This window comes from Trypanosoma conorhini, assembly GCF_003719485.1.
Source record: "Trypanosoma conorhini strain 025E chromosome Unknown Tco_14.4_contig_00348, whole genome shotgun sequence".
Lineage (NCBI taxonomy): Eukaryota > Euglenozoa > Kinetoplastea > Trypanosomatida > Trypanosomatidae > Trypanosoma > Trypanosoma conorhini.
In genome coordinates, this window is record NW_021704438.1 from 1920 (window position 1) to 19434 (window position 17515).

The 17515-nt window shown below is 54.9% G+C and overlaps 9 protein-coding genes across 9 annotated transcripts in view, besides 16 other annotated features; all 9 read left to right on the plus strand.

The window, feature by feature from the left end:
• Positions 1 to 39, plus strand: part of Tco025E_05723 (putative WAS protein family 3-like) — a gene marked incomplete at both ends in the record, with an annotated part of 1437 nt that extends 1398 nt beyond the window's left edge. The window contains one exon of the mRNA XM_029372615.1: positions 1 to 39. This exon is cut by the window's left edge and continues 1398 nt beyond it. Within this exon, the coding sequence (XP_029227247.1) occupies positions 1 to 39 (39 nt within the window).
• Positions 40 to 214: 175 nt separating this feature from the next.
• Positions 215 to 291: a microsatellite.
• Positions 292 to 304: 13 nt separating this feature from the next.
• Positions 305 to 856, plus strand: Tco025E_05724 (putative WAS protein family 3-like; the record flags this gene model as incomplete). The annotated part of the gene is made up of 1 exon (XM_029372616.1): positions 305 to 856. One exon carries the CDS (start codon positions 305 to 307, stop codon positions 854 to 856), a length of 552 nt encoding a protein of 183 aa, XP_029227248.1.
• A 430-nt stretch (positions 857 to 1286) lies between these two features.
• Positions 1287 to 2954, plus strand: Tco025E_05725 (uncharacterized protein; the record flags this gene model as incomplete). The annotated part of the gene is made up of 1 exon (XM_029372617.1): positions 1287 to 2954. The coding sequence occupies one exon, from the start codon at positions 1287 to 1289 to the stop codon at positions 2952 to 2954; it is 1668 nt and encodes a 555-aa protein (XP_029227249.1).
• Positions 2955 to 3365: 411 nt separating this feature from the next.
• Positions 3366 to 6101, plus strand: Tco025E_05726 (uncharacterized protein; the record flags this gene model as incomplete). Its single annotated transcript, XM_029372618.1, has 1 exon — positions 3366 to 6101. The coding sequence occupies one exon, from the start codon at positions 3366 to 3368 to the stop codon at positions 6099 to 6101; it is 2736 nt and encodes a 911-aa protein (XP_029227250.1).
• A 33-nt stretch (positions 6102 to 6134) lies between these two features.
• Positions 6135 to 6173: a microsatellite.
• A 106-nt stretch (positions 6174 to 6279) lies between these two features.
• Positions 6280 to 6317: a microsatellite.
• A 108-nt stretch (positions 6318 to 6425) lies between these two features.
• Tco025E_05727 (uncharacterized protein) lies at positions 6426 to 8540 on the plus strand (the record flags this gene model as incomplete). Its single annotated transcript, XM_029372619.1, has 1 exon — positions 6426 to 8540. One exon carries the CDS (start codon positions 6426 to 6428, stop codon positions 8538 to 8540), a length of 2115 nt encoding a protein of 704 aa, XP_029227251.1.
• Positions 8541 to 9059: 519 nt separating this feature from the next.
• Positions 9060 to 9081: a microsatellite.
• A 270-nt stretch (positions 9082 to 9351) lies between these two features.
• Positions 9352 to 9380: a microsatellite.
• A 24-nt stretch (positions 9381 to 9404) lies between these two features.
• On the plus strand, positions 9405 to 10517 carry Tco025E_05728 (Mg transporter; the record flags this gene model as incomplete). Its single annotated transcript, XM_029372620.1, has 1 exon — positions 9405 to 10517. The coding sequence occupies one exon, from the start codon at positions 9405 to 9407 to the stop codon at positions 10515 to 10517; it is 1113 nt and encodes a 370-aa protein (XP_029227252.1).
• A 181-nt stretch (positions 10518 to 10698) lies between these two features.
• Positions 10699 to 10720: a microsatellite.
• Positions 10721 to 11155: 435 nt separating this feature from the next.
• Positions 11156 to 12802, plus strand: Tco025E_05729 (uncharacterized protein; the record flags this gene model as incomplete). Its single annotated transcript, XM_029372621.1, has 1 exon — positions 11156 to 12802. The coding sequence occupies one exon, from the start codon at positions 11156 to 11158 to the stop codon at positions 12800 to 12802; it is 1647 nt and encodes a 548-aa protein (XP_029227253.1).
• A 23-nt stretch (positions 12803 to 12825) lies between these two features.
• Positions 12826 to 12849: a microsatellite.
• A 208-nt stretch (positions 12850 to 13057) lies between these two features.
• Positions 13058 to 13093: a microsatellite.
• Positions 13094 to 14045: 952 nt separating this feature from the next.
• Positions 14046 to 14200: a microsatellite.
• Positions 14201 to 15174: 974 nt separating this feature from the next.
• Positions 15175 to 15203: a microsatellite.
• A 116-nt stretch (positions 15204 to 15319) lies between these two features.
• On the plus strand, positions 15320 to 15775 carry Tco025E_05730 (ubiquitin-conjugating enzyme E2; the record flags this gene model as incomplete). Its single annotated transcript, XM_029372622.1, has 1 exon — positions 15320 to 15775. The coding sequence occupies one exon, from the start codon at positions 15320 to 15322 to the stop codon at positions 15773 to 15775; it is 456 nt and encodes a 151-aa protein (XP_029227254.1).
• Positions 15776 to 16091: 316 nt separating this feature from the next.
• Positions 16092 to 16099: a microsatellite.
• Positions 16100 to 16133: a microsatellite.
• Positions 16134 to 16147: a microsatellite.
• Positions 16148 to 16437: 290 nt separating this feature from the next.
• Positions 16438 to 16884, plus strand: Tco025E_05731 (uncharacterized protein; the record flags this gene model as incomplete). Its single annotated transcript, XM_029372623.1, has 1 exon — positions 16438 to 16884. The coding sequence occupies one exon, from the start codon at positions 16438 to 16440 to the stop codon at positions 16882 to 16884; it is 447 nt and encodes a 148-aa protein (XP_029227255.1).
• A 151-nt stretch (positions 16885 to 17035) lies between these two features.
• Positions 17036 to 17071: a microsatellite.
• Positions 17072 to 17242: 171 nt separating this feature from the next.
• Positions 17243 to 17283: a microsatellite.
• Positions 17284 to 17382: 99 nt separating this feature from the next.
• Positions 17383 to 17406: a microsatellite.
• Positions 17407 to 17515: the final 109 nt, after the last annotated feature.

Genomic DNA, 17515 nt, shown 5'->3' on the forward strand with positions numbered 1-17515 from the left:
AGTTGCTTGGCACGCGTACACGCTGGAGGCCGGGGATAATATTGCGCCCAGCTGGCAGCGGCGGCTTGGTGAGGAGAGTGAGACGGCAACAGAGAACACGAGGTCTCCGCGTGGCGGTAGAAACTCGCATGGACACACACTAGCAATCACCTCCGGTCCACAAGCTGCACCCACGCGGCCGTCGTTGCTTCCCCCCGCTGCTGCGTCGGAGTTCCCACCGCCAGCTGCGTTGCCGCCGCCACCGCCGCCCACAGGAAAGGCACCGCCGCCGCCGCCGCCACCGCCGCCGCCCGGATTGAAGGGTATGAAGATTCCGCCAACGCCACCGCCACCGCCACCGCCACCGGCGATGATGATGGCTAAGTCCACAACAGCAACAGCGAAGGCAAGGGCGATGACGGCGACCCCTTCTCCTCCTCCTCCTCCTCCTCCGCTGCCGACACCCTCCGTGCAGCCAGCTGCCAGGGCTTTTCCTGTGCTTGGTAACCCCCCTCCTGCACCGCCACCGCCACCGCCGCCGCCGCCAGCGAAGAGCGCCGTCACACGGCCGCCGCCAAAGACGGCGGAGCTTAGACCGGCCCCCAAGGTGGCGCCGAAGAGCAACTTGGATACACTGTCTTCCCTTCTTGCAAATCGCCGGAGGGGCATTCTCGGAATGCACTCGGACGAGGATGAGGACGAGGTACCCCCGTCTGCCCCCTCAAAGGGCATTCGGGCCACCAAGGAATCAGCTCCCCAAGTGGCCGCGGCACCGCCACCCCCTGCTGTAAAGGCAGCCCTGCCCCCACCTCCACCACCGCCAGTGCCGGGTAAGGTTCCCCCGAGGCTCATGGACGACGAGGATGATGATTGGTAGAAACACCGGATTCCGTTCCATAAAAAAAAAGACATTGGCTTGAAGAACCGTGATGTGGGCCTGGTTAACCCTATGAATTTTCTTGGCTGCCGCCAATGGAATTGCCCCCCCCCCTCCTTCCGAGATAAGGAAAAAAAAAATGATGTCTTTTTTGTTGTTGTTTTTTTTCACGGTTTTGCCAGCGTCTTTATCTTCCAAATTCGTTTCATGTCAGAGTCTCCACCTTTCGTGTCGCAATTGCCCACAGTTGAGCCTCGCGAAAGGTGCCGTTCTACTACAGTCCGACGGCACCTTTCTTTCGTCACTTTTTTTTTCTGCTGTTTCCCCGACGTTGTGGTAACGCATATTTTATTACAGTTGCTTCTGCATATATATTTCCTTCCTTTCCCCGTGCTTCTGCTTCCTCCTTGGATGCGCTGATCCAAGCGAGATGTCATCACGCAGCGCCACGGCGTCCGCGAGTGCAAATGAAGCAAAGGTAGCCAGTGGCGGGACGACCTCGCTGCTCTCAGCAACGAGTTACGTTCCTGCTGTGCTCGCAAACCCGCTTTCGATACGGGCAACGGTGCTCCGTCGGCCGGAGTTGTTTGACGCGATGACACCCGAGTTGGTAGAGGAAGGCGATATCCTCTTTGACGTGCTTGCCAACCCACTGCACCATCCTCGGGTTGCTGGCGAGAGCAGCGACGTCAAGCCTGCGGCGCGGCGATGCGGTGAGGCAGCCTCCCTCTCGGTGTGCGGGGTTGGCTCTGTTCTCGCGCTACCCGCTTCTATTGGCAAGTTTTTTGTAGGCCAACCATTCCGAGCATTTTTAAGCTTCCACAACGCGGCGACGTATCCGCTCGTCTCCATGGGCTTCTCCATTGGGTGCCTGCACCCGACATTGCATCGGTCAAGGATTGTTGACTACGAGTGCCCTCATCTGGAGGGCAAAGGCAACGTGTCCTTCACGGTGGAATGCGCGCTGAAGGAGCCAGGCCAGCACACCCTCGATGTGCTGGTAACCTACGTCGATATCGTCAAGGAGACAAGGCGTCTAACCTGGTCGTTTAGCATTCAGGCGGAGCGAGCCATCATAGAAACGAATCGGGCTCTTCAGGTTATTCCCATCGTAGCTCGACATGAGGAGAACCGGCTTACGCAGCTGCGCGCGACGGGTCCCACGGCTGAGGAAGTGATGTCAAATATAGCCTTGCCAACCAAAAAATACGTTCTATCCATGTGCCTGCAAAATGTGTCATCGGTGCCTTTGGTTCTTCTGGGCGTAAAGCTCCACACGGGGGGCGCTTTTCAGGTTTTGTCACCGCCGCGCCACTCCACTGCGAAACTAGATTTGACTCCGCCGTCGTGGTGGCCTGCCGGCGTGGCGAAGACGACGCATCATGAGGAGGCATTTAGCATGCACCACACCGGTGGTGGAACGGGCACCCTGGAAGACGTTCATTTGCGCCCAAAGGACAAGCATTATTACTATTTTGAACTAGTTATAAAGCCGGATTGCCTGCGCTCGCTTCCACTGCGTCACACTGCCTCTGGTGTTGCCGGGGCAGTGGCGTCTCCAAACCTTACAGATGTTGGATACGTGGAATGGAAGTGGTCTCGGGCCAACGGTGATAGCGGCACGGAGCGCAGTAGCCGAGTGCAACTTGGTCACCTCTTCCTTCAGCCAACGCTGGATTTTTTTGTGCGAAACGTGACTCCAGACACACCAAGGGCCGGAGAGCCCACATCCCTCGAGTGCGTTGTTGTGAACTACGACACGGAGAAACAGTTTGATTTGTCTCTGCGGGTGCGGCCTGATCTGTTAGCGCCGTCCTTCTTGTATGCAGGCCCACTACTAAGTCCTTTAGGTCTCATTGATCCCCGTGGAACCATAACCTTTTCTGTGTCGCTTCTCCCGTGGCAACCGGGATGGATCACGTTGCAGGGAGGGTTAGAGCTGTGCGACGCGCAGACACCTTCAACTCTGTTGTGGCCACTACCGCCGGCAAGAACTCAGCCCTTGCTTTTACCTTCATCGACGATGCCAACGCCGGCGGTGACGGACACACCAGAGCCGCCTTACCCTCCGGTGCTTTGCGAATTACTTGTCCGCTGAGGATGCTTTCTTCGTGCCTCGGCGCGTCTTTCGTTATGCATCTATTTTTTAGTTGCAGGAATGACTGACATTACGACATATTGTTGCATTGCCACTGGTGGTAGGGCGTTTTCTTTTCGCCCAGTGCGGTATTATTCCATTCTTGTTTTTTTTTCTCCGTGCATCTAAGGTATACATGTGCCTGTTGGGCGAGACCTGGTTCTGTCTTTTTTCCCTTCTTGGCCTTTTCTCCGTTTTTCATGTTGTTGTTTTCTTTTTTGCGTTATTTATTTTCCGTGTTTGAGTGTTTGGGGAGGGAGAGGAGCGCGGGGGAGCGGGGGTGTTCTTGCAAGGTTGCGGCTCGTCCCGCGGGTGCTCTTCTGGCCAGCAGGTGCACTTCCGGTTGGAGAGGACGCGGCCCTCGGCACGGCCATGAGGACGGCGCATCTTCTTGGGCCGAAGTTGTCACGGCTTGGATGCTGCTTGTGCGGGGGCGCCACTGTTGCGGCGCCCTCTCAGGGCCAACGCACCCCGTGGCAGACGCCAGCGCGGTCCATTGTGAGCGGCGGGGGAACGAAAAGAACAGGGAGGCCCGCAGCGTCTTCCGTGAAGCGCATGCCCCCACCGCCGCCACCTCGGCAGCAGCAGCAGCAGACACCCACAGCCTCATCGTTAGAAGTGCACCCTGAGCCGCTCTTGGCGTCGCGGCGGCCGCTGCTCGACGTGGACGAAATCATCGTTGCGTTGACGGACGTCCTTGTTGCCTACCAGAAGCACCTCCGAGCCTGCAATGCGGTGGCACCAACGGCGCCAAGCCATAGTAATACAGGGGGAGGAAGCGGCCCCCAGGTGCCGTTCTATCCTCCTGTTCCACTGGAGTACCTTGAGGAGCACTTCCAGTCGCTGCTGCTGCGCCTACTCCCGGCTGGTGTCACACGCGGCGACGGCGGGGATTCCAAAGTAGTGCGGTTTTCAGAGAACAGTACTGCTGCGGAGGAAAATAGGCGGCAGATCGCAAGTCGAATTCAGAGCTCCGGCGTCTTTGTATTCACGTCCCTGCAGCGTGGAAGCGTTCAACGCGAAGGGGCATGTGACGCCGGCGGCGGGACATTTTTTCTGCGCCTCCGGCCCGGCGTCCGGGAGTTGGCCGTCGATATAGCTGCGTTCCTGTTCTCCTTGGAACCACAAGACGTCGCAGTGAGAAGGGCAGTGCCGATGGCGGCCATCCGGCGTGTGTCGCTGAGCCCAACCGCGGTTTCTTTTATACGTCACGAGCTCGCCAACGACGTCAGGCGACTGCTGCTGGTCTACACACACGACGTCTTTGCCATAACGAAGAATGGTACAATGGTGCAACTGCTTCCCTCTTCCGTAGGAGGTGGGAGAGGTTTTTCACCCGTAACTTCGTCGACCGCAAATTCGGCAACGCAGAAGCCGCTGCAAGGCTTCGTAGCATCAGCCGCATGTGTCAATGAAGCTATCGCAAGGACCACGAGCACAGAGGCGACTGCGAAGACGGCGCCTGATTATGTGCCTGCTAGTTTTGCATCTGTGGGGGAAGACACTGTTGTACACATGGGGAGGCGGTTTATTGCGCCGGCCGCGGTGGAGCGCTACCGGCTCTCGCGGTGTCTAGTTCCTTTTCTGGAATTCATTCCAGTGACCGCCTCCGTCGGCGACGGAAGTCGTGGGGGAACTTGCTCCTCCTCGGTGGCGGCAGGAACTGAGGATGGATTCGTCGACTTTGCCGCCATACGTGATCGGGCGTTGGCAAAGTGCCCGAACCTCGCCCCTCTACTGACTTTGGATTATAGCGATATGCCGAAGCTTCGCGATGGCCTTCTACTCTCGGCTCTCAGTGCATTGGGCGTGGAGTGTCGCTGGGGACGTCTACTTCCGCCGCAACACCAGCACCAAAGACGGCATCTGCAGCGCCCCGCCACCAACATCGGTTCCGCGTCTGAAATGGGCCTCTTATTTCTTCGCCGTCGGGTTAACCCGCAACCCACAACCGCGGCGTCAACGCCTCTCCCGCGCGCAGAGGAAAAAGTGCATGTACGTCTCTTGCTTTCAGACCTGCAGGCGGAGCTCGAAGAGCCCCGCATGCCACGGCGCAGGGCGAATTGGCGGAAGTGGCCGTCCCACAGTTACTCCGTGGCAGACGACCTTACTGTGGGAGCGGCCGCAAACGGGGAGGAAACGCAAGAAGAGGATGTGTGGAGCTACGCATTCTGCAGGCTCCACGCTGCCGTCTATGAGGAGTTGGTGACAACGCCAGCAATTGTGACGCCGCCCGACCCAAACCTGGCGCTTGCACTGCAAAGCCTGAGTTACCCTGTTGGTGCATCCGCCAATAGTGCATTTGTGCAGCATCTTTTGCGCCAATTTAGCCCGCGGCAATATGAACAGCTGCACGATATCCTGCTTGGGGGTCTGCAGGGTCGTGTTTCGCCTCTTTTTAAACACGAAACAGAGGAGAGTGTTGCGTGCTTGTTCTTTCCATATGGACAATGCGATGCAGGCCACGGGACGGGTGGTTGGGATGGCAACAGTAAAAGGGGTGCCGAGAGTGGCAATGAGGCAAAGCCGGAGCCAATCGTGTTTAACAAGTATGTGGATGGTTTCTACGACTTAACGACACCTACACAGTTGCCGTGCATCCGCCCCCGCACACTATCGGAGGAACCACCGCTCGTCTACCGGAAGCTTCTCCCCGCAAAGGTGGTGCTTGAAATTTTGTGCTGCCTACATCGTGAGCAGCTGCGTTGGGCCGAGGAGATTGGACTCGAGGTTGACGATGATGACGATGATGATCGCCTTGCCGACAACGGTGATAAAGACTGCTTTCTCTCCTTCACGGCGCTCCGCAGCAGACTCCAACCCGCGAGCCGGTCGTACGTTCGTGACAACATTGGTGACCTGGCGATGATCCCGCTTCTTTTGTCATGCTTTCCGCGGTACTTTCGTGTGCCCGCAATCGGCACTGCATTATCATGGTCTGTCATCGGCCTCACGCGTGAGGGGCGGTGCTTAGCTCAATTGCTGGAGGCCTCTCTAGCACCGTCGGCAAACAACGGAACACCCTTGTTGTATCGGAGCCAACGGACTGGGTGTTTCTTTACGGACGACGCGCGTCAACAGCTGGACGCCTTCCTGCTGTGGCGCTGAGTGCGCCGAGAGACTTGTTGCTTCATTGCTTTCGTGTGTGAGTGTGCGTGTGTGTGGGTGGATTAGTGTCAGCGAAGGGGCCAGGAAGGCGGGTGAAGGACTGAGGAAAAGCGCACGGCAAAACGACGGGGCGGACGGCGTGGTGGCTTTGTTTTTTTTTTTCTTCTGCCAGTACCGTTTTTTTTTATTGTTGTTCTTGTTCTTGCTGTTTGTTGTCTACGCTATTTGGGGTTTACTGTGCTTTTCCTTCGTTCCTCTCGAGAAAGCGGGGAGCCTTTTCTCGGCGTAGCACATTTCGGGTCAGCGCCGACGCCCAAGGAGCCAATGAGCGCGAGCAACGTCCTCACCGTCATCAGCCCCGACGACGGGAAGCGGTTCAGACTCAACATCAAGGGGGACATTGGGCGGCTAACGATTGGACGACTGAAGCAGTGCCTTGCCGCCGCCGACGCCTGCTCGATTCCCGCTGCGGAACAAGTCATCAAGCTCAGCGGCACCCCGCTTGTCCGGGACGAGGAGGAGTGCGCCGCCTACGGCATCGTGGATGGCACCACCCTCACTCTGGAGCACCGCGCCAACGTCGACCCGACGACCAACCACGCCGCATCGTTTCTCTCGCCCCACAGGCAGGCGCTGGAGTACCAAACCCTGCGGCACCAGGAGGAAATCCTTGGCGACGAGGGCGCAGGGTGCGACAGCACCCTTCAGGAAAAAATCGACCGACTGCAGGATCAGGTAGAGGCGGCAGCGAGGAAGAAGGCGCTGCTTGAGCGCGAAAAGGACAAGGCGGAGCGGGATTTGGCAGCGGTTCGTAAGCAGGAGGAGTTTGTCGAGAAGGAAAAGCTGCGTTTGACGCAGCTGCGACAGAGAGAGGCGCAGCGTGCGGCTCGGCGCGCAGCAGACTTGGCTGCACGACGCGAGCTGCTCAAAGCGGAAGAGGAAGCGACTCGAGCAGTGACGCTGCGGAAAATAGATAACGAGCGCCGCAGGGCGTTGCTAGAGCAACAGCGGGCCAATTATTTGGCGGAGAAGGAGCGCCTGGAGAAGGCGCGGGAAGAGTACGAGCGGCGCGCGAAGGAGCGTGAGGTGAATATTCGTGCAAAGGAGATTGAAATAGAGCAACAAGTTCTTGCGGCAGACCGCGACAGAAGAGAACTCGAGTTGAACCGGCTTGTGTCGCACCAAAATCGACTGTTGTACTATGACCGTGTGGGTAGGTCGCCTCCACCCGAGTTGATGCACAAGGGGCTTAAGAGGGGCGGCTGGCCCGGTGAGGATTCATCAGATTTGTCTCCCGCGGCGCTCGAGAATAAGGACGTGGCATGGGGAAACCCCAAAAACATCAACGCCCATGCTCCCACCCAGCAATCGCAGGTGAATGCGAGGCAATTATATATGCAGGGCGACGCCCGAGAGCCGTCGGGGCTAGTAAAGAGTGAGGACAATGTCAATGCCGATGGTCACCTTGACCACGCCGTCCAGGATGAGCCACCTCCGAAAAGGGAAGCCAACAACGCGATGAAGCAGACGCCACCGGGCAAAGATAATGGTGCGTTGGATCGTAATGTTAAGAGGTATGATGCGCGGGAAAACGCGATAGAAAACTTGATTTGCATGGGGTGCGAGCTGGGCTTAGAGACTGCGTTGAAGTTTGATGAAAACAACACCTGTGTCATAAGTGTTGACGGGCAGTACACTTTATTGGTAACCTTTGATGCAATAACAGAGAGGCTGTATATGTATTCCACTCTCCTGGCAACTATTCCGTCTGACCCGGATGTGCGACTGCGCGTCTACGAGTTCTTGATGGAGGGAGCATTACTGGGACGTGAGATGTGTGGCGGTGGCGTTGGGGCATCCATTAAGAATGACTTTATTCTCCTTTCTACCAGCATTTACCTGCCAACGAGCCTCCCCACAACCTTGAGTGTGCTCACGCCCCAGTTTGTGATTTCTCTCAACAAGTGGCGAGAAAAACTCGGAGCGTTACTGAAAGACGTGGAGTTGCAGCTAGTGACAGGTCCAAGTAAAAATGGACACAGTACAGTAGAGAACGCGAGTGACTTGGAGTCGAGAGGAAAGCCACAGGAACACCTCTTGCGTCACAGCACTGCCTCTCCATGCAGCAGCGGAAGTTTCAATGCGGAGAGTGGGTCTGGTGTGCCAGTGATTGGGGTAGAGGCAACGGATAGTGTCATGATCAATGGTGTCCCTTCCCATTACGGCGATGGGGTGTTAGTTGTGGATGTGACAGGGCCTGCTGCCCTTGCTGGGATAGAAAAGCAAGACTTTATAAGGAAGGTCAATCACAAGCGTGTGGAGAGCCTCGAGCAGTTCCAGCATGAGGTGTCTCGTTTAACGGCGGGTACAGTTGTGCCTTTTCTTGTCGAGCGCAGCGGCGTGCTGCAGATATTTTCCGTCAGAGTGGGCTCAGCCTGAAGTTGCGCGTTTCTTGGCGTGTTTGCGTCAGCACGCAAGGCGTCTTGTTAGTCGCGGCATACACGTTCTGGAGTGTTGCCGAGTGAGCGTGAGCCCCAATTTTGTAGAGGGGGGAGGTTTGGCTACGGGGTTCGTCTGCGTAGAGTTGAGTTTGTGTGTGTCTGACGAGACTTTTCAAAAGGGTTGGCTTTCTTCTTTTTCATTTCTACATTTTTTTATTTTTGTCCTGGACATTTTTTTTGTCTGCCGTTTTTGTTCTGTTTTTATTTTTTATTCTACCTTCCTGCTCTCTACTTGTTAATGTATTCGCCAGTGTCTGCACAACCTCCTCTTGGCGCGCACACCCACACATATTTATGTTCTTTGCATATGCCCTGCACCCCGTTCTTCCATTGCTTGGTATTTTTCTTCTTTGATTTGTGGTCTCTCCGTCTCTCTCCGTTCATTATTTTGGCGCTTACTCAGTTGTGTGGCTGCGGATGAGCTGCGTCTCGGGTGTGGCAGGTGCCGGGCCCAAGAATATATATATATATATATATATGAATTCTTCCTGCGTCCCCTTTTCCGTGGCTGACATTTTTTCACACCATCCTTTGGTGTGCTTCTGCGGCTGCGCAGCCCCTCTACGCGGCTTCTTTCTTTACTGTGCCTACTGCCTGTTAAAAAGAAGGGACAAAAAAGGGAGTCGTCGCCGCTGACGTGGCGAAGGCCCTTGTTGGCAGCATCGCTTCTTCCTTGGTAGCGAGAGGAGGGGAGCTTGCTTCTTCGCATCCACTTCCACTTGGTTTGTTTTTTGAGATCTCGTGACAGTTGTGTGTGTGTGTGTGTGTGTGTGTGTGTCTGGAGGGAGGGAGTGGCGGCGAGATGGTCTCTTGGCTTAGTCTGCGTGGCTCCTCTGAAAACATTGACGGCGGCAATCCCTCAAAGTATGAGAAGATTGGATGTGCCACTGCTCGGGATCGCGGTGCTGCGGTGCGGGCGAGGGAGAAAGACGGTTGTGTTGGAAGGGGCAGAATAACTTGGGCGGTTATTCGAAGGCGTTTCTCCTGCAGTAGCGTGGCAGCTCGATGTATGCCGGGTGAATTGCTGGAAAGATCCACCTACACCACGGCAATAAAGCGATTTGTGCTGCTTGCCGCCTTACTTGCCCTGCAGTCTGGCTCGCAATTGGTGTTGCAGCGGCACGAGGAGCTCATAACGAACCAGGTGGCGATTGTGCTTTTCATGGGCATGGTTGTCGGGGCCGGGGGGAACGCAGGCAACCAGGCAGCGGTTGCGGTCATCACGGCCGTCCTGGCCTCCAGTGAGTGTAGCAGTGGCGGGGGTGAGGCTCCACTACGAAGCACAGAGTGCACCATAGTAGACTGTTCACCGTCCGAGAGCGGCTACCCCCTCTCCGTGCTCAAATCGCCCCACGTCTCTTGCAACCTGCGGTTATCGAGATGGGAGGTGCCTGTGATCCGCTTTCCTTGGTTCCTGCGCCTGAAAAGACTACTGCCGCAGTGGTGTGGGAAAGCGTTGACTACTGACGGTGGTGGTGCCAGTAAAAGAAGACGTCGACCAGTGGTATTGTCCCTCCCTGCCGTCCTGCGACACGAGTTGATTGTTGCTTTTTTTTGTAGCCTTATCCTTATGTGCATTGGGGCGCTGCGGGTGATTTTGTTTCTCTGGTTGGATGCTGCTGGTAATAGTGAAGCACACCCCACCAGGGCGCTCAAGAACGTATCCTCTTGGCCAACAGTAACGCAGTGGAGCAATGGCTCAGTGCTCGTGATGGCGCTTTCCCTTTCCCTCTTTTTTATTGTTCTAACCTCCGTGTTGATTGGCGCAACACTACCGTATGTACTGGACTTCATTGGGGTTAACATTGAGCATGCCGCCCCCATTGTGCAGGTGGTAATGGACCTCTTGGGTACGTGGTTGTGCTGTGCGACGTGCAGTGCTCTCTTACCCTCCCGAAGAATGGGGGATACGTGAATTGGAGGTGAGAGAGCACCAAGTCACATTTGAGGGCATCGCACGTAAAGGAATCCAAAGCGTGGATGGTGCATCACAGACGCGCAATGGAAGCGCAAAGCTGCTTTGTGGCCACTCTCCGTTGCGGACACTACTGGGGCAATGTGCTTGCTTGCGCCTGCTTTCCCTCCTACTTCCTCTGGTTGTTGTTGTTGTTGTTTTTGCCCAGTCAGTGGGGAGTGAATACGGAAACAGAAAGAGTTAAAAAGTGAGCGGAGGCGGGGGGAGGGGGGAATTCCTCATTCCCCGTTTTATGTTTCTGTGTACTTTGCGATCGTACCCTTTCCCTGCGCCGTCCCCTTCTTGCCGCTGTGTCGTCATTCAGACACCCAACACTATTTGGTCTTCCGGGCGTGTTGTTGGGGGGTGCAAGGCGATGCGACTGTCGTCGTTGAATGCTTGTGTTCGTCGCCGTTGTTTTCTTTCCGGCGGCTGCCCCCGCATGTGTATTTTTCCTCTTGCCTCATCGCTTGTTTATTTTCCCCGCCTCTGCGGAAGAAAGCAACTTGACACAGAGAGTTGCCCTGACTACCGCGGACAGCCTGCGAGTGGCGGGTGCCAAAGAAACAGAAAAGAGGAAAGGGGAAGAAGGCGGAAAAATGGGCTTCTGTGACGCTGCCAGGAGGACGTCGCCCAAGAGGCGCGACACTCTGGCCGAGATGGGGGCAAGGAGGAAAAGCGAGCCGGCGCACGTTTGCACCGCGTCTCCGTTCACTTCCGTCTATGCCGGGTCCACCAGTGGGACAGGCGAGTTCGGTGCCAGCCTTGACGGCGAGGGTGGCGCCTCGACTACGACGGCCTGCGTCACGCAAAGGTTTCCTCCCACCAGTAGTGAGGTGGAAGGCGTGTACAGACAGAACACAGAACAGTGCCGACTTCCACCCACGGCGACGCAGGTGGACATGCCACAGACTACGCGGCGAGGCCATGGCGGGGCGGCAGTGGTGACAAAATCTCTACCGCCATCACAAAGGCCGTGTGCACCACCCACCGTTTATGCTGCCGTGGACATTAGTGGACCCCTTTTCACAGCCTTTCTTTCGTACACGGACGCGGTGGTCAGAAAGACGGAAACAAAATCTCTGTTACCGGAAGAGGAGGAGGGAGAGCGTCACTCTCTCCTTTCTGGGGGGTCGGACTTTGTCAAGGTGCGACTGCTTCCCTCGGGGAACTTCCCTTTATCTTACACAGGAGGAACTCCGTGTCAGCCCAAGACGGCCCCTGTGGCGCTGTCTTGGTTTCTGCAGCGTCACCACGAGCTTGCCGCCACCATGTTGTCGATGGGATTTGGTTTTCTTCTTGCTCTCGAGGGTCACCAGTTCTCCTGGAAAAAGGGAGTGGAGGTTCCGCTGACGGCGCTGCAATTACTGGCCAGCTATGCCTACACCGTGACGTGTAGGGATGAGGTGAAAGACTTTGATGCCCTTACTGCAAGTCAGCATCTCCTTGTTATGGCCGCCTGCCTTCTTGCGTGCTGGAAGTATGCAGACGTCGACGCCAGTGCTGTAGCACTGCTCCGTATCCTTGATGAAACATTCTTTCGTCACCAGCATGTACTTAAAGTGAAGGATACTATCCACGTGGAGTCGGTTGTTCTCAGAGTATGTGGATTTCGCGTGGAAGAACCCCGCTGGTGGGCGGTCGCTCTTGAACTCCTTTCAGAGTCCCATGGCGAAGAGGAAGAACTGCTAAGGACGATGAAGGACGAGCAGATGGAGGATCACGAGGATGTGCAACTGTGGTGGCCGCACTTACTTGCCGAGAAGAATGAGTTTCACGCCCGCTATGAAACCAAGTTGGAGAAACTTCTGCTGGCCAGCGAGCGGATTCTGCTCTTCGTAATGGATGTGGCCGCAGGAGAGGATGAGGATGAAGGCAATGTTGAGCAGGAGGGATGCGCAGGTGGCCTTCGCCAACGCTGCCAGCTGCGTCGCCTGCCCCTGGCTTGGATGGAGTCGCATCCTCTCTTTGGCGCCGCCCTTGCTGTCGCTTCTGGTGCAGTGGAGCTGGAATGGGCGGCGTCCCGCGTTGCCCCAATGGGTGTCGTGCGCCACAAGCTGAAGAGCGGCGAAAACGCCGGCGGAGTCCTTGAGCCGTGGGGAGGGCTTCCCTCCTGCGGTGCTCAGGACGTCATCCGCGACGCCGACGAGGCGGCTCAGCAAGAGCTGTACAGCATGGTGGGAATAGTGAAGGAGCTGTCCGACAATTGCTTGGAGGTTGAGACAAGGAACGAACGGTGGAGTTAGTGTTCGCCCCCCCCCCCCCCGCCCACACACGCACACACACACACACATGCAACCGTGCACTCTCCTGGGGCTCCTTCGCCCGCCCTCACTCAAGCCTTTTCGACGGCAGCGTTTTGTGGACACAGCAGCAAAGGCGCAGACCTGGGACGGACCGTGATGCGAGTGTTAATGGGAGGAGGGAAACAAACACTTTGGGCCGCGTTGTTTGCGCTTTTGTGATTCCCTCTGCAGGGCTGCTCTTCGTCTCCGAAGCACTTTTTTCTTTTTTGTTATTGTTTTTATTTTGCTATTAACTATTGCACACACTCGCTTTCTCAAGTGTGTGTGCGTGCGTTTTTTTACCCATTGATTTGTCGCGAAAATCGCGACACTGCTGTGATGGTAATGCCCCCTCTTTATTAACGCTAATGCTTCTCTTACACATACCCTGCTCTACCCAGGCACCTAGCATGAGGGCTAGGAACGCGTGAGGCTGAGGGATCTTGCTCACCCACTCACCCGCGAAGTCCATTTTGACTTGTGACGCTTGTAGGCCGATAGATGCACGCATGTGTACGCAGGCGCACACACGCAAGGATAAATTACTTAATTGATTATGTATATATGCATAGACATGTGTGCATACACACATGCGTGAGGAGGAGGAAGTCTCTTGTTTCTTATTGTCGTTATTTTTTTTGGCGTTTTTCTTTTTTTCTATTTCTTATGTTTTTTTTGCCTTTTGGTTTTGCGTCATGCTTGCTTGTATGTGGATGTATGCATCTTTTCCATGCACCCTACACTTTTTTATTTTGACTTTCACATTCTTTTTTTTTTCTTCTACGGAAACCCCCCTTTTTTTTATGGTTGTTTTCATTTTTACCTCCAGGTTTTTTTTCTTTGGATTGGCCCCAGTGAAGTGTTGAGGGTGCGGATAGTTGTCCTAGCGATGACGGTGAATGCCGTTAACGTAAGTGACTCTGCCGAGTGGGAGGCTGCGCGTGCGCCTCTGCGTGCCCTCGGCTGGGAGGAGGGGGGGGGGAGCAGGTGGCACTTACTGCGTCCCTTCCCACTCGGCTCAGCCCTTTGCTCTGGAGGGAGGGTTTGTTCTGTTTTGATTCTGCAAAGACGCATTTACCAACCACTTGTTGCTTCTTCTTCCATGCGGTGTGATATATTATTATTTTTTTCTTTTCAGTCTGCAGGTATTGAATGGCTGCGCGTCGTGTGGGATCCCACCGCACATTGCCTTTCTTTCTAAAACTATATATATATATATATCTTCTGTTTATATATCTGCTTATTTCTGCACCTATGCCACAATGTAACTTTATATATACCTACCTGACTATATACCTGCATATGTCTATATACCCATACTACACTTATGCGTCTGTATGTATATATATATATATATATCTCATAGACGTCCGCATGTGCTCCACTTATATACTCATCTGGCACTGACGTTTTTATTGTTTTTTATTCACTTTTTGTTTTCACCCCAGATGGCGATAGCCTGGTGTGATTTCTCTTTTTGAGCTTCGTGCTTTATTATGCGACGCACCTCTTCTCGAGCCTCCATGGAATTCGTCCACTCATACTCGAAGTGGTCGTATGCAGTACAGACATTCAGTCTCACAGAGACAGAGAGAGACAGACGTACGCGGCGAGTTGGGGATGCAGAGAATGGGTGAGTGTACAAAGGGTGCAGCGACAGGTGTGTTGGCTTACATGTTAGACGTATGCTACCCGATGACACAACGCGTCATTTTACTTTGTCCCATGCTCCTTTACAAAAGTTGTGGCCATTTGGACCGAAAGCGGCCCCGTTCTTCTTTGGCTTCGTAGGCCGTTTTTTTTTTTTGGTAATCCGCGCCTTCTTGCTTTGGTTTGATTGTGGTACTGGTCACATGCTGGCGCTACGTTTCATCTGTACTTATGCGCATGCCTCAGATGACCACGTGCGCAGCGCGAACGCGAGAAATCTTTACGTTCCCTCTTTTATGCGACTTTACGTCTCTTTCATTGCGTCACAGTTGGCGTTCGCTTCCTGGTGTATGCAGTGGCTGTGTGGAGTGTTTGTTGTTTCTTTTTTATTTACCTTTTTTTTCGTGCGGGACGCGTATTACTTTTTGTTAGCTTCGCCCACGACGGGAAGGGGGTTACTTGTTTCCACTGCACGCCACCCCACCCCCGTTACTTTTCTTTTCGTCCGGCTCTCTATTTCTTCTGCGGCCCTGCATGGGATCGGTGAGAAGTGAGGGCACCTGCAGGATGGACGCGCACTCCTTTCACTTCCTTCGCCGCGTGCGTGTCTGGCGCCTTGCTCCCCTGCCCCTTCTGCACTGCCTGCCACTACAGTTCTCTTTCTTTTCCCACTCTCGCCCCCTCGTGCTTTGCGTGCGTGCGTGCGTGCGTGATCCCCCCACCCTTTGCAACCCCCCGTCGCACGGGAAGCGCAACCGAAGTCATTAACACGCAACGCAGCACCCGATAACCCATCACCCGCCCGAACACACAACCGCCCCCCGGCCAATGACGCTCACCACGCGGATCATCAAGGAGACGGAGAAGCTGCAGCGGGAGCGCTCGGAGGGAATCGAGGCCAGGCCGTCGCCCACCAACCCGCGCCACTTCCATGTGAAAATCCGCGGCCCGCCGCAGAGCAGCTACGAGGGTGGCGTCTTCGACCTCGAACTCTTTCTTCCTGAGGAGTACCCGATGGTCCCACCCCGCGTGCGGTTTATCACCCGCATCTACCACCCGAACGTGGACAAGCTGGGCCGCATCTGTCTTGACATCATCAAGGACAAGTGGTCGCCGGCGCTACAGATTATCAAGGTGCTGTTGAGCATACAGCTGCTCATGGCAAGCCCTAACCCCGATGATCCGCTAGATAACGAGGTAGCAGAGAATTGGAAGCGGGATGAAGCCGCGGCGATGCGGACGGCGAGGGAATGGACAAAGAAGTATGCGTCGCCGCAGCCGTGATGTTCGGGGGGGGAGAAAGGAACGAAAAAAAAACTGAGAGAAAAAAAATGTGCCAGATGACATTATGGATCAAAGCAAGAACCAGAAAAACGAAAGAACAACGCGAGCAAAAGGGATAGAGGGGCAAATTGAGGAGCCTGGGTGTGGACGAAGAATATGCGGAGAATGTTGTACGCGTTGGGGCGAGAAAATCGAATGGGTGACGAAGATGCCAACACGTTTAAGTATCAGTTGTGTGAAACTGTAAACAGACGCAGTCGCCGCTGCACTCTTCCCCTCCTGCCCCACTATGTTTTTTTTGAGGATGCCCCCTATATTTGCTTCTGTGTGTATGTGTATGTGTGTGTGTGTGTGTTTGCTTCTTTGTTTCTTCTTCCAATACCTTCGGGCTGAACTGAGCAAACCGTGCCTGTGGAATCCGTTCCATAGGCACAGAAGCGCATCACAAGAAACCGAGAAAGAAACGGATGAAATAAGAAGAAAACATCTCAGTTGAGCTGTGACTTCTCTTTGCTCGAGTGACCTTCTTTCTTCGTGTCTTCTCGTTTTCTAATTTGTTTCGCGGGAAGATACCACTGCAACAGGAGCGTCTCGCCGTTGGCATAGGAAGTAGCGCAAAGGACACATCTCCACTAAAAGAGAGAGAGACAGCAAGGTACACAATGGCTCGTTCACGTCGTGCATCTCCCTCGCACTCCCGCCCCTCCGCTGCACCTCCGCCGGCCCGCCACACTCCCCCGCCACACCAGCAGCAGCAGCAGCAGCAGCACACACATCAGACGGCCTCAACCCCACAGCAGCCGCAAGTGACAAACGTTTACTTGCAACGTGGCGGTGGTGGCACAGGTATCCTTGGCACCATGGCCTCTGTTGCCGCGGGGTCCGTCCTTGGCCATGGTATTTCCAACATGCTGTTCAATCGAGAACAGCCTCCCACGCAGCCCGCAGAGGCACAGGAGATGGCACGACAAGTCGGCGATAGTGCCTGCTCTCCGCAAATCAAGTCGTACTCCAAGTGTCTTGAGTCAAATGCAGAGCACCCGGAAAACTGCAAATGGGCGTGGGACTATTTTTTACAGTGCCAGGATGAACAGCAAAAAAGCCAGTAAAAACGGTGCTGGCCCTTCTGCAGCAGCGCAAGCTGGGGGTATGAAAGAGAGTAGAGAGGATGGATGGATTTGGGGTTCACGTGCTCTCTAGGGACGGGCGATGTTTCTTTTTGTCACGTTTTTCGCTTTTGTCCTGCAAAACTTTTTTCCTTTATTATTATTATTACTATTATTATTATTGATTATTCCACGTATTTATATTTGGGCTACTTCCTGCTGTTGGAAGAAAGGAGGGAAGGCAATGAAAAAAAAAAGAGAGAGAAAGAGAGTGAGGGGGAAGCATCGGGGCTTTTTAACAAGAAAGAGGAAGAAGTTTTTTTTTTCCCCCCCTCTCTGCGGAACACGAAAAAAAAACGATGGGAAGGGGTGTACGAGGGGTGGGGGCGGGGGGGGGGGAGGTCCATGCAGTACGGAAAGGAGCTGGAGGCGGGAGGCCTGCCAATGACACTTCTTCTCCCGCGACCTTCACGTCAGAGGCCTCTCCCGCCACCCACAATTTGTATGTGTGTGTGTGTGTGTGTGGGCATCGTCTTCGCTCTTACGTTGGGGGGCGCCGCACGTGTGCCCGCCGTGCACATCCCTAATGTTTCTTCCTCCGCACATCTGCTCCCGCCTCTGTCAGACCCCAACT